A 15000-nucleotide genomic window follows, 5' to 3' on the forward strand; every position below is an offset into this window, starting at 1 on the left:
TTATTATTATTATTATTATTATTATTATTATTATTATTGTCAATCAGCATCAGTATCACTGCAACAGCATGTACGGTCGGGGAGGGATTCATAGGGCCCCATTCCTGGGTGGATCTCGCGTGAGAGGAAGAGGGGGCGTAATCATTTTGCAATGCAGTCTGCTGAAAACGACGGAAAGCGCCACCCCACATAGCAACTGACACAGCAGCAGAGGTGGGTAGTAATGCTCTACATTTACTCCGTTACATTACTCCGTAACTTTTGGGATAAATTGTACTTCTAAGAGTAGTTTTAATGCAACATACTTTTACTTTTACTTGAGTATATTTATAGAGAAAAAAACGCTACTTTTACTCCGCTCCATTTATCTACATTCAGCTCGCTACTCGCTACTGATTTTTATCCATCTGCTAATGCACGCTTTGTTTGTTTTGATCTGTCAGACAGACCTTCAAAGTAGGATCTACGCATGCCTGCGTTTCACCAATCAGATGCAGTTACTGGTGACGTTTGACTCCGTTTCACCAATCAGATGCAGTCACTGCTGATGTTGGACTCCGTTTCACCAATCAAACAGAGCCAGGCGGTCACATGACCGTCACATGTGGACCCCGACTTAAACAGTTGAAAAACGTATTCGGGTGTTACCATTTAGTGGTCAATTGTACGGAATATGTACTGTACTGTGCAATCTACTAATAAAAGTTTCAATCAATCAATCAAAAGTGTGAAGGAAAAAAGACACTTTTTTATTTCAACCGTACTTCCCGTCAAAAGCCTAAAGTCTGACCGCACAGTTCCTGTCTTCACAATAAAAGTGCTGCTCCATCGCGCTTGCGCTAACAAAATAAGAGTCTCCGAAAGCCAGCGCAAACTAGCTAGCAAGCTACGGAGTTTGCCGCCAATGTATTTCTTGTAAAGTGTATAAAAAACAATATGGAAGCTGGAAAAATAAGCTGCCAAAAACCAACCACTTTCATGTGGTATTAGACAGAAAGGAGGAACTTTTTTTCTCCTCCATTTGAAAACGTGGACGTTATCATCACTACTGTCTGATTCCAATCAATGCAAGTCACCAGAATCAGGTAATACACCAACTTATATTCTTGTCTTCATGAAAGAAAGGAATCTATATGTTAAACATGCATGTATATTCATTAAAACACCTTTAACATGTGAACAAAAACGGCAAAATAAATAAATATAAATTATATACTGTATATATAATATGTATGTATGTATATATATATATATATATATATATATATATATATATATATATATATATATATATATATATGATATGTGTGTGTATGTGTATGTATAGATCACCTCGACATGGTCATTTATTAAGTAATTGATTAACGTTGAAAAACTTATTGGAGTGTTACCATTTAGTGGTCAATTGTACGGAATATGTACTGTACTGTGCAATCTACTAATACAAGTTTCAATCAATCAATCAATCAATGAATGCCTACTGAGCCTATGGTGCTGTTAAGTCAATTTGGCTCAATTTGCCTTAATTTTATTTTTTATTTTAATTTATTATTATTTAATATATATTATTGTTTTAGTTGCTTAAGAGATATTCCTGGCTCTGAATTTGCTCATAGCTATTTTTTTTGTTTTTGTGCATTATTTGTCGCCGTCATCATTAAACGAACAGGTTACTCATCATTTACTCAGTACTTGAGTAGTTTTTTCACAACATACTTTTTACTTTTACTCAAGTACATATTTGGGTGACTAATCCTTACATTTAATTGAGTAATAAATCTCTAAAGTAACAGTACTCTTACTTGAGTACAATTTCTGGCTACTCTACCAACCTCTGCACAGCGGTCAACGTTGGAATTGCCACAAAACACATTTCAAGATATGCAACTGTCTGGCAGCTAAAACAATTCGTCACGTTTCATGTATCAGGTAAACCGCAACCAACGTGGCCATAGAATCCCCTTCCTACTGTACATGTCACCATACTTCTGTTTATTTGCCACTTGCCAATATTTTAACATGTATTTCTGGAAATGTCCCTTTTTTTTGTCACTGACTTAACATTATTTTGTCTATGCTAGTACAAAAATGTGAGCATTGAGAAAATAACTATTCAAATAAGAGTGTTCCAACAAGGATATTGTGGGTTTTTACTTATTTTTCCCTTCACATGAAATGTTACGTTACATGAATGTACCCGAGTGTGTCTTTCACTGGACTATCCAGTCTTCAATTCTACTCCCACTTCCTGTGTAGGCTACAGCTGGAGTTAGTTTTTTGGTTTTAAATATCTGGCAGATTTGACATTGTTTTTGTATAAATGCAATTTCCTCAGAATACAAGAGTCAGTAAAATGGTTCCAGGACTGCTGGAAATCCCCTTTCTATTGGAACATATAGTAAACTATGACTTAAAAACAACAACAAACTACTTTCTCTCCTTGCACATATTTGACACTGAATCATTCATCATTATCAATCAATAACTGCTCTTCAATCATTACTTTTTGCAATCAGAATAATCACTCTTTTGGATTAATCCTGATTAATCAAACATTATTGCTCATTTTCATCATTTCAATTCACTTAAAAAGAGCCTATTGTTTATCGTTTATTTAAAAAGTTTTATTTGCTTAAAACCGGCTAACCGTTTTGTCTGAAGTCTCAGTGAGTTTTTTTGAAACCAGTTGGACTGATCACTGACCATCTGGGAATTATTCACAGCGCTTCATTTTTTACACATTTTCTTGTGTTGCAGCCTTATTCCAAAATGGAATACAGTCGATTTTGTCAATCAATCAATCAATCAATGTTTACTTATATAGCCCTAAATCACGAGTGTCTCAAAGGGCTGCACAAGCCACAAAGACATCCTCGGCTCAGATCCCACATCAGGGCAAGGAAAAACTCAACCCAATGGGATAACAATGGAAAACCTTGGAGGGGACCGCAGATGTGTTGTTTTGTCCTCAAAATTCTACACACAATACCCCACAATGACAAGGTGGAAGTTTTTTTTTAACTATAGTTCATTTAAATTTTTTTTTTTAAAATACATAAGTATTAACAGCCTTTGCTCAATACTTAGTTGATGCACCTTTGGCAGAAATTACAGCCTCAAGTCTTTTTGAATACCATGCCACAAACTTGGCACACTATCTTTGGGCGAATTGGCCCATTCCTCTTTGCAGCACCTCTCAAGCTCCATCAGGTTGGATGGGAAGCGTTGCTTTTTATCCAGGATGTCTCTGTACATTGCTGCATTCATCTTTCCCTCTATCCTGATTAGTCTCCCAGTTAGTTTTCATCCAGGATGTCTCTCTACATTGCTGTGTTCATCTTAGTCCAGTCAGGGAGGTGACCAAGACCATGGTCACTCTGTCAGAACTAAAACATTTCTCTGTGGAGAAAGGGGAACCTTCCAGAAGGACTATCCACCAATCAGGCCTCTATGGTAGAGTGGTCCGACAGAAGCCATTTGTTAGTCAAAAGTTTGCCAAAATGCACCTGAAAGACTTTCAGACCATGAGAAAGTAAATTCTCTGGTGTGATGAGACAAACATTGAAGTCTCCACCAATACCATCCCTACAGTGAAGCATGGTGGTGGCAGCATCATGGTGTGGGGATGCTTTTCAGTGGCAGGAACTGGGAGGCTAGTCAGGATAGACGGAAAGATGAATGCAGCAATCTACAGAGACATCCTGGATGAAAACCAACACTTTCCATCCAACCAGATGGAGCTTGAGAGATGCTGCAAAGAGGAATGGTCCAAACTGCCCAAAGATAGGTGTGCCAAGTTTGTGGCATGGTGTTCAAAAAGACTTGAGGCTGTAACTAAGTATTGAGCAAAGGCTTTCAATACTTATGTACATGTATTTTTTTTTTTTTTTTTTAAAGATTAGCTACATTTAAAACAAAAAAACTTTCACATTGTCATTATGGGGTGTTGTGTTTAGACTTTTGAGGACAAAATGTTTTTTCCCCATTTTGGAATAAGGCTGTAACATAAGAAAATGTGGACAAAATACACTTTATAACAACCCGCTGTTCAGGTAAAAAAAATGGATGATTAATCCACGTGTGCACATGATTAATGCAATGTTTTTTGCGATTAATCACAAGAGTTAACTCCTTATTTTGGAAAGCTCTGGAAAAGTACATAAGACACTCACTCTGTTTATTTTTACTCTTTCTTATTAGATGATTCAGCTCTTCGTCCATCTCTCCTTGCATGTGTTCTGCGTACTGAAAGCAGACAACAACAACAACAACAACAACAACAAGCGTTAGACAAAGGTGTCAACAAGTCCCTCAAATCCCAAGTCTACCTGGAAGCCTTGCAGGGAGAACTGGGAGCAGTGTTGCGAGGCAAAGGGTCCCAGTGACAAAGGGCAATGTGGGGCTAGCATCGCCCAGTCTGGGCCTGGATGACTCTGGGAGACGCCCAGGTCCATGGACTTGTACCTGGTCAAGGACTCTGCTGATCACATCCACTGTGAAACAAACAAACAATAAAGTCAGGCCAATGGGAGGCAACATATGGCAGAGAAGACCAGATTAAGAGAAGAAGAAGAGAAAGAAAAAGGCTTGTACTTTATGATAAAAGATATAAGTGTGAGGAACAAAGGAACATTGATCTACACCAAAAAAATCATCTATTTATTATTATCATTATTATTATTATTGTGTGAACGTCCAAACATTCACACAAATAAGATTCCACACCAAAAATATCATCTATTTATTATTATTATTATTATTAACATTGAGCTGCAAGGTCACTAAGGAACCATCAAGGCTAAATGTAGCACTCGTTAGACAAAGTTTTTTTTTTTGGAAAGTGAGATTATTTTAAGCAAAAAAAACCATATATTTATTATCATTATTATTATTATTGTTATCATTATTATTATCATTATTTTTTATAATTATTATAGTGTTAACGTCCAAACATTCACACAAGTAAGATTCTACACCAAAAAAAGAAATCTATTTATTATTAATATTATTATTATTGTGTGAACGTCCAAACATTCACACAAATAATATTCCTCACCAAAAATATCATCTATTTATTATTATTATTATTATTATTATTATTATTATTATTATTATTATTATTATTATTATTATTATTATTATTATTATTAACATTGATCTGCAAGGTCACTAAGGAACCATCAAGGCTAAATGTAGCACTAGTTAGTTAGACAAAGGTTTTTGTTTGGAAAGTGAGATTATTCATGACTGAATCCATTTGGGATGACATCATCAAGTAGCTACTAATGAAGTGAGTCTTTGCATCAAAGTAAGTCGTCCCTCACCACATAGCGCATCAAATGTTGCAGCTTCAACGCATCACACATTTTTTGAGGGATTATTTTTTAAAGCCTATTAAATAAAAAAGATTGGTCTGATATTAAGCACTTTCAAGCATGAAAATGGCTAAATATACTACAACTATCAATGTTCAGTATCGTGGCCACTGATTGGCTCAGCCTCAGCCAGCACGACTATGTTGAATGAAAGTGTAAAGGTGACTAAAGGGTGTTATTGTGTTTATTATTATTATTATTATAATGTGAATGTCCAAACATTCACACATAGAAAAATCATCTATTTATTATGATTATTTTTTATTTTTTTATTATTATTGTGTGAATGTGCAAGCATTGACACAATAATAATAAAACAATTTAAATTCTACACCCAAAAAAAAATCGATTTATTATCATCATCATAATCATCATCTTCATCATTATTATTATTATTACTATTATTATTATTATTATTATTATTAGTATCATCATCATCATTATTATTATTATCATTATTATTATTGTTGTGTGAATGTCCAAACAATCACACATATAGGATTTCTACATAAAAATATATTTTTATTATTATTATTATTATTATTATTATTATTATTATTATTATTATTATTATTATTATTATTATTATTATTATTATTATTATTATTAACATTGATCTGCAAGGTCACTAAGGAACCATCAAGGCTAAATGTAGCACTTGTTAGACAAAGGTTTTTGTTTGGAAAGTGAGTTTATTTTAAGCAAAGTGGTGATGGAGTGATCTCCATGACTGAATCCATTTGGGATGACATCATCAAGTAGCTACTAATGAAGTGAGTCTTTGCCTCAAAGTAAGTCGTCCCTCGCCACATAGCGCTTCAAATGTTGCAGCTTCAACGCATCACACATTTTTTGAGGGATATTTGTTTTATTTTTTAAAGCCGATTAAAAAAAAAGATTGGTCTGATATTAAGCACTTTCAAGCATGAAAAAGGCTAAATAAACTAGAACTATCAATGTTCAGTATCGTGGCCACTGATTGGCTCAGCTTAAGCCAGCATGATTATGTTGAATGAAAGTGTAAAGGTGACTAAAGGGTGTTATTGTGTTTATTGTTATTATTATTATTACTGTTATTATTATTTTTATTATTATTATTATTATTATTATTATTATTATTATTATTATTATTATTATTATTATTATTATGTGAATGTCCAAACATTCACACATAGAAAAATCGTTTATTTATTATGATCATTTTTTTAATTTTTTTATCATTATTGTGTGAATGCTCGCAAATTTTACTCCAAACATTTAAGTTTAATAATGTAAGGAGAAAGTTTGCAATTAATTTAACAAGTGAATGTCTGGAGTAAATAGCCGGTGCGCTGTTACAAAGACGAGATGGCGCCCAATCGAGGAAGTTGCTACGATCAAGGAGCAGCAGAAAACCATCATGTCCCTTGTTGTGCAACTGGATCAGATGAGGGCTGACAATTTGGAGAAAGACAAGAAAATCGCAATTCTGGAGAACAGAGTTGCTGATATTGAGCAGTACACAAGGATCAATGATGTGATCATCACCGGACTTAGCATCAAACCCCGGTCTTACGCACGAGCAGTAGCCCCAGCGAATGGAGGGGAGCCGGCGGAGTTGGATGTTATTTCGATGGAGCGACAGGTAGCGGTCTTCATGCAGTCCAAGGATATACAACTGGACTGTAACAGCATCGAAGCATGTCACCTTTTGCCCAGAAGAGGAACAAACGACAAGCCGAGCGTAGTTCTGAGATTTGTCAACAGAAAGCACAAGATCGCGTTGCTAAAACAGGGAAGGAAGCTAAAAGGAACAAACGTATACATGAACGACCATTTGACCAAACGAAATGCTGATATAGCCCGAAAAGCACGCCAAATGAGGAGAGAGAAGAAAATTCTACAAACTTGGACTGCGAACTGTAAAGTATTCATCAAACTCAACGGCACTCCGGAGAACGCCAAAGTGCTGCTGATTAGAAACATCGAAAATCTGAACGAATATGACGTATGAACTGGAATGTAAGGTAAAAGCCATTAAACACAATCATGACACACATTGACAATACGCAAGATGACACTAGCCACATAATTCAGTTGGTAAGTGAATATGACAATGTACAGTTGAAAGCATCTCAATACACTGAGCACCACCTACAAGACTTGGAACATGATATAGACCCGGACAATAATTTCCTCCTCAATATCAATGAGAACTGCTGCTTCTACACCAATGAACAGTACAACCAGAATATTATTACTAAAGACAAATTGTCCATTATCCATTTCAATAGTAGAAGCCTAAACAGGAATTTCAAGGACATCAAGGACTATTTACACACCTTTTCACAACCATTTAACATAATTGCAGTATCTGAAACTTGGATTAACAGTAAAAAGTGACATATTTTGAACTGGATGGTTATGATTTTATTAATATGAATAGACAAAACAAGGGGGTAGAGGGGTGGCAATGTGGATAACACCTTGAGATTCAAACGTCTGGATGATATGACATCTGTGGTTGATAACCTACTTGAATGTCTAACAATTGAAATTTGTATGGAAAAAAGTAGAAATGTCATTATTAGTTGTATATACAGATCGCCAGGTACAAGCATTGAACGTTTTACAGATTGGATGGAATGCCTGTTTTCAAAGGAGAGTAACGTTAGTAAAGCTGTCTTCATTTGTGGAGACTTTAATATTGACATGTTAAATCCCAGTAAAACTAAAGATATAGATAATTTCATTGACACAATGTACAGTATGAGTCTATATCCCAAAATCACCAGACCCAGTCGAATTACGTCTCACTCTGCCACTCTAATCGACAACATATTCACTAATGATATTGAGAATAAGACCGTAAGTGGGCTATTGATCAAAGATATCACTGACCACCTCCCAGTTTTTCTGATATTTAATGGAAACTACAGGACAAAAAAACTAGAAAAGCCAACCCAATACAGAAGAACGAGATCAGAGGAATCCATTAGTTCATTTAAACATGATTTACTGGAGCAGAATTGGGATGTAATTTATGAAAATGGTGATGTTAATAGTGCTTACAATATATTCTTGAGAATATTTAGGTCATTATGTGATAAAAATTGCCCAATAAAAGAATGCACCAGTAGAAGAAAATATACCAATTGTCCTTGGATCACAAAGGGATTGCAAAATGCTTGCAAAAAGAAAAACACTCTTTACAGGGAATTTATAAGATTGAAAACAAAAGAAGCAGAAAATAAATATAAAAAATATAAAAACAAATTAACTCATATTATAAGGTCAAATAAGAGAGATTATTATAAGAAATTACTAGATGATAATAAAAACAATATCAAAGGAATATGGAACTTATTAAACAGTATTATAAGAAACAGTACCTCTTTAAATAACTATCCAACGTATTTCACAAATGATGGTAAAGAAAATGATAATATTGAAGATGTGGCTAATGCCTTCAATAAATTCTTTGTAAGTATTGGACCTGAACTTGCAGAACAAATCCCAGATCCACGGACAACTGGTAAAAATATGGAGGGATTGTTGGAGAGAAATCCCAATTCTATGTTTTTAAATGCAGTGGGTGAAGAAGAAGTGTTGGATATTGTAAACAAATGTAAGAACAAAATGTCCACTGACTCCAATGACATTAGTATGGCATTGGTGAAAAAGGTCATTACAGGGGTATCAAAACCATTAACATATATCTGTAATTTGTCATTTCAAACCGGCGCATTTCCAAATGAAATGAAAATAGCTAAAGTTATACCTCTGTTTAAAACTGGGAGCAAACACCACTTCACAAACTATAGACCCATCTCTTTACTTCCACAATTCTCTAAAATATTAGAAAAACTATTCAATAACAGGTTGGATGCATTTATAGAAAAGCATAAATTACTCTCTGACTGTCAATATGGGTTTAGATCAAACAGATCTACATCAATGGCAATAGTTGAAACAATAGAGGAAATCACAAATGCCATAGAAAAGAAACAATATGCAATGGGAATATTTATTGATCTAAAAAAAGCATTTGACACAATTAACCATGATATATTAATCAATAAAATGGAAAAGTATGGAATCAGGGGAGTTGTATTGGATTGGCTTAAAAGTTACTTAAATAAGAGACAACAGTTTGTGAAGTTGGGGGATTGCTGTTCATCATGTTTGGATATTGCTTGTGGTGTCCCCCAGGGGTCAGTGTTGGGGCCAAAACTGTTCATCCTGTATATCAATGATATATGTAAAGTGTCTACATTATTGAAATTAGTGTTATTTGCTGATGACACTGATATTTTTTGTTCAGGGGATGACTTAAAACAATTGCAGGAAGTCATTATGGAAGAAATGAGTAAACTAAAAACTTGGTTTGACTATAATAAATTGTCATTAAACCTGACTAAGATTAAGTTAATGCTGTTTGGAAAGAGGACACGTGAAACAAGGGTGCAGATACAAATAGATGGGGTGGATATTGAAAGGGTTTTTGAAATAAAATTCCTTGGAGTTACAATTGACGATCAAATTAACTGGAAATCACATATAAAACATGTACAATCTAAGCTGTCAAGAAGCATCTCAGTAATAAATAAAGCAAAGCAGGTTCTGGATCACAAATCACTCCACATTCTTTACTGTTCATTAGTTTTACCATATTTAACCTACTGTGTGGAAGTCTGGGGGAATAATTATAAAAGCTCATTAAATTCAATAACTATACTTCAGAAAAGAGCTGTACAGATCATCAACAAGGTTGGATATCTGGACCATACTCACTCACTATTCTTACAGTCAAAAATATTGAAATTTAATGATATTATTTTGTATCAAACTGCACAAATAATGTATAAAGCCAAAATAAATAAACTACCAGGAAGCATTCAAAAATTGTTCAGCACACGAGAGGGCGGTTATAATTTAAGGGGGAATTTAAATTTCAAAATGCTTAGTTATAGAACGACCATTAAAAGTTTTTGTATTTCAATTTGTGGAGTGAAATTATGGAATGGTTTGAATGATGAGTTAAAGCAATGTCCAAACATGAACCAGTTTAAAAGGAAGTATAAGTACATGGTATTCCAGAGGTACAGAGATGAAGAAGGGCTTTGATATTGGGTTGTTTGTGTTACAGAAGAGTGTGGGGCTGCCCATTGAGGCAGTGGTGTTGTTGTGGTGGCATCATACCATTTCCATGATCACTAGTGGTAATGATGTGGCTATGTATGTGTGTAGTGTGCATATGTATGTATATATCTATGATGTATGTACAGTATATACAAGTTCATTAAGTTTGTACATTGAGTGAATAGGTAGTTCTAGCTCAGAGTAATTTATGATTTAAAGAAAAGGGGTGGGATTAAATAAGTGTAAACTTCTTCTCACTCCTTTTCAAATATGTAAAAAAAAAAGAAAGAAAAAAAAGAAAAAAGAAAAAGAAAGTCCAATGCTCATTTGTTTTTGTTTTTTATTCTCCATTGTTTTTCATTTTGTTATAATGGCTGTTAAGGCTATAGCACTGTATTGGATCAGGCTTGCTCTTGTTTTTATGCATATTTGAAATAAAAATATATCAATCAATCAATCAATCAATCAATCAATCAATCAATCAATGTCCAAGCATTCACACAAATAAGATTCTACACCCAAAAAAAATCGATTTATTATCATTATTATTATTATCATCATCATCATAATCATCTTCATCATTATTATTATTATTATTATTACTATTATTATTATTATTATTATTATTATTATCATCATCATTATTATTATGATTATTATTATTATTATTATTATTATTGTGTGAATGTCCAAATATTCACACATATAGGATTCTACATAAAAATATCTATTCATTATTATTATTATTATTATTATTATTATTATTATTATTATTATTATTATTGTGTGAATGTCCAAACATTCACACATATTAGATTCTACACAAAAAACATATTTATTATCATTATTATTACTATTATTATTATTATTATCATCATCATTATTATTATTATTATTATTATTATTATTGTGTGAATGTCCAAACATTCACACATATAGGATTCTACATAAAAATATCTATTCATTATTATTATTATTATTATTATTATTATTATTATTATTATTGTGTGAATGTCCAAACATTCACACATATTAGACTCTACACAAAAAAACATATGTATTATCATTATTATCATTATTAGTATCATTATTATTATTATTATTATTATTACTATTATTATTATTATTATTATTATTGTGTGAACGTCCAAACATTCACACAAATAAGATTTTACATCCAAAAATAATCTATTTATTATTATTAATATTATTAATATTATTATTGTGTTAACGTCCAAACATTCACACAAATAAGATTCAACACCCAAAAAAATCATATTTTTATTGTTATCATTATTATTATTGTTATTATTGTGTGAACGTCCAAACATTCACACAAATAAGACTCTACACCAAAAAAATTATCTATTCATTATTATTATCATTATTAATATGATTATTATTATTATCACTTTTATTATTATCAATATTATTATTATTATTATTATTATTATTATTATTGTGTGAACATCCAAACATTCACACAAATAAGATTCTACACCAAAAAATCATGTATTTATTATTATTATTAATATTCCGCCGCAAAACTTTGGCGCGCTCTACAGCACACCGTTTTCATCTGATCGGAACCGTTCGGGTATCAAAACGTTCAGCTCGACCGGGAATCCTGATCTCCCAAAAATATCCTTTAAAAACTTACCCACAATTCCCGGTTTTCCGGATCGTTTTTCCCATTGAAAATGAATAGGCCATTTTTCAAACTCGCACAATTTCCACATTTCTCAGCCGACTGGAAATGTTCCAACATCCACACACTCCACTCACCCACCTTAGACAATCAAACCACCAAGTTAAAACAATTCCAGGAATTCCCAGAATTCCCGGTTTTCCAAAGCCCTATTTTCACCTCTTCCTGGAAAGTTTTCATAGTCAGAATTTTTCAACCGTTTTCGACCTTCAAAACATTCTTCTTCACTACTATTTTTCTTTTCGCACAAATTCCCAATTTTTCTGAAATTCCAGTAATAGCAAAATACCCATTTCCATTCAAACATTGTTCAACCGTTTTGAAAAATTCCAACACCAAGTATTCATATCATCGAGGACAATTGTTGTATTACCTATATTTTCAAAAATTGCAGTTTTTCCCAAAATTCCCAAATTTCTAGGAAATTCGCATTGAAATGAAAGGACGTGTTCATAGTTCTACGATGCCCAAAGTTTTGCGCCATTCTTTACCCGATTTCGACCTTTCAACCATCAACCCACACTACTCTTCACATATGTCCAACGCAAAAACATGCTTTCCCTTTTCTCAAATTCCTGGTTTTCTGGTCATTTCCTCGCCATTGACAATGAAAGGGAAATATACAAACCCACATTTAAACCCACAGATAAACCTATTCCTATGTTCATGTCTGCAGGGTGCTCGTCTTGTTGAAACATGTACATAGAACAGGGGTGGGCAATTAATTTTTATCGGGGGCCGCATGAGCAACCCGAGCACTGCTGGAGGGCCACACCGACAATATTTCAATTAAATTTTGCTCAAATTATTTTTGATATACCGTAAGATAAATAATAATAATAATAATAATATTTTCATTTAACCTAACTTATCTTCATACAAAAGCTAATGGCTTTTGATGGTTTTATTTTTAACACTTTCTTACACAACACTTCCTGATGTATAACACAATGCAAAAATTTCAATTTCTGTCACTTTATCCTGCATCCTCTTTGTTGTGAACGTAGCACGCCTGCAAGGTGATTGGCGAAGAAGGAGGAAGCATTGCTGTTGCGTAAATGAGGAGTGAGGATAGACGTGCGTTTGGAAAGAACGAGATAAGTTGAGCTGTGTTAGTATAGGTTGCTCAATAAAAGTTTAAAAAGATCGTCAGACTTGGTGTGCACTTCTTCTGGACGCTACAATTGGTGTCAGAAGTGGGATGAAATGCCTCCCAGTTCGCCTTGCCATCAAACCTGGGAGTCTTCATTGAGGGCGGAATTCCCCCATGCCAAGCAGCATGCTCTGCACCTGTAGACGCTGCCTCTCTCCTTCCTCCCTCTCTCTCTCTCTTTGCGACGAGCTCCTCACGTCCGGGATACACACAGACATCTGCAGTGCTGCCGGCACCATAAGTCCCCACTCAATGTCCTTTCCCTCCCGTTCAATCTTGACAAAGTCGCCAGGAAACATCGTGGCACGTACCTCCCGATGACGTAGCAGGCTGAGCACACAAGCAGCGCAGTATGCGCACACAATTAAGCAGCGGCAGTATGCACAAAGTTTTACTTATGATACCAATTGTAGCGTCCAGAAGAAGTGCACACCAAGTCTGACGCTCTTTTTAAACTTTTATTGAGCAAGCTATACTAACACAGCGCAACTTATCTCGTTCCTTCCACACGCACGTCTATCCTCACTCCTCATTTACGCAACTCAAAAACACAACATCAACTTCAGCAGGTCGTTACACTATATTCTTTAAACACAGCAACCTGTGCAGTCCATGTCTTGTTGAAAACACGCCATTCGTCATCAACTTTTCTTTTTTTAGCGTCTCGGGGATAACCGGGCATCACTTGTCGCTGTGCGCCTTCACTCACAGGACATACGCACATTAATAACACTTTTCAAAATAAAAGCAGCACAGTTGTATTGCACGCATGACATAGATGTTTTTTTTAATTTATTTTGTAATTTGTGATTGCCGCTGCGTGCACGAGCATACGTCCACACGGAAGTAATACAAATAACGCTTTTCAAAACAAAAGCAGCACCGTTGTATTGCACACTCGAAATATATACTTTTTTAAATGTATTTTGTAATTTATGATTGGCCTCACGCGGGCCGGACAGGGACGTACAAAGGGCCGGATGTGGCCCGGGGGCCACAGAATGCCCAGGTCTGACATAGAAGGTTGGAAAATGTTGTTTTATGCTTTAGGTCAGTGATTCTGAACCTGTGGCACGCTGGCTCCATCTAGTGGTACGCTAAAGAATCACTTAATTAAATATTCAAACACAGTGTAACTGTTCAAACTGCGTGGACTGTTGCAGTGGCCCAAATATTAAATATACTTCTTTATAAAACTTGTCTTGTTTTTAATGCACACTCAGGCCTACTACGCTACTGTATTTTGATGTTGTCATTATGGTGGTACTTGGAGGGCCAGATTTTTTTCTGAGATGGTACTTGTTGAAAAAAGTTTGCGAACCTAATAGGGTCGGGAGTCGTATGTTATAGCGTTTATCGTTGCATCACTATTTATAATGAATGATTCATTTATGGCTGTCATGCCAACTGTACTTTTCTGCAGCAGCAAAGACGGATATTAAGGAAGATGAAGAGGAAGTGACTTATTTACTGAGCATTCTGCCTGCGAGTGACTCCCACATGACTCATAACCACACGCTGCCTTCTTGTGAGCACGGCAACACAACTTCTACTCTTTATCAATGTCAAACACAACATGCTACGTCCATGTTCTTATTTGACTTTCTTTCCACCACAACAACCAAAACTACTCTCCATCTATA

The 15000-nt window shown here is 34.6% G+C and overlaps 1 protein-coding gene across 1 annotated transcript in view; it reads right to left on the minus strand.

Annotated features, from left to right (window-relative positions):
• Positions 1 to 15000, minus strand: part of LOC133655864 (histone deacetylase 7-like) — a 159399-nt gene that overhangs the window by 93901 nt on the left and 50498 nt on the right. Inside the window, exons 2-3 of the mRNA XM_062056453.1 lie at positions 4329 to 4493; positions 4173 to 4245 (exon numbers count right to left, since the gene is read on the minus strand). Coding sequence (XP_061912437.1) covers positions 4173 to 4245; positions 4329 to 4454 — 199 coding nt within the window. The 5' untranslated portion in view covers positions 4455 to 4493. The remainder of the gene's footprint in view (positions 1 to 4172; positions 4246 to 4328; positions 4494 to 15000) is intronic.

The sequence above is a fragment of the Entelurus aequoreus genome, linkage group LG01, assembly GCF_033978785.1.
Source record: "Entelurus aequoreus isolate RoL-2023_Sb linkage group LG01, RoL_Eaeq_v1.1, whole genome shotgun sequence".
Classification (NCBI taxonomy): domain Eukaryota; kingdom Metazoa; phylum Chordata; class Actinopteri; order Syngnathiformes; family Syngnathidae; genus Entelurus; species Entelurus aequoreus.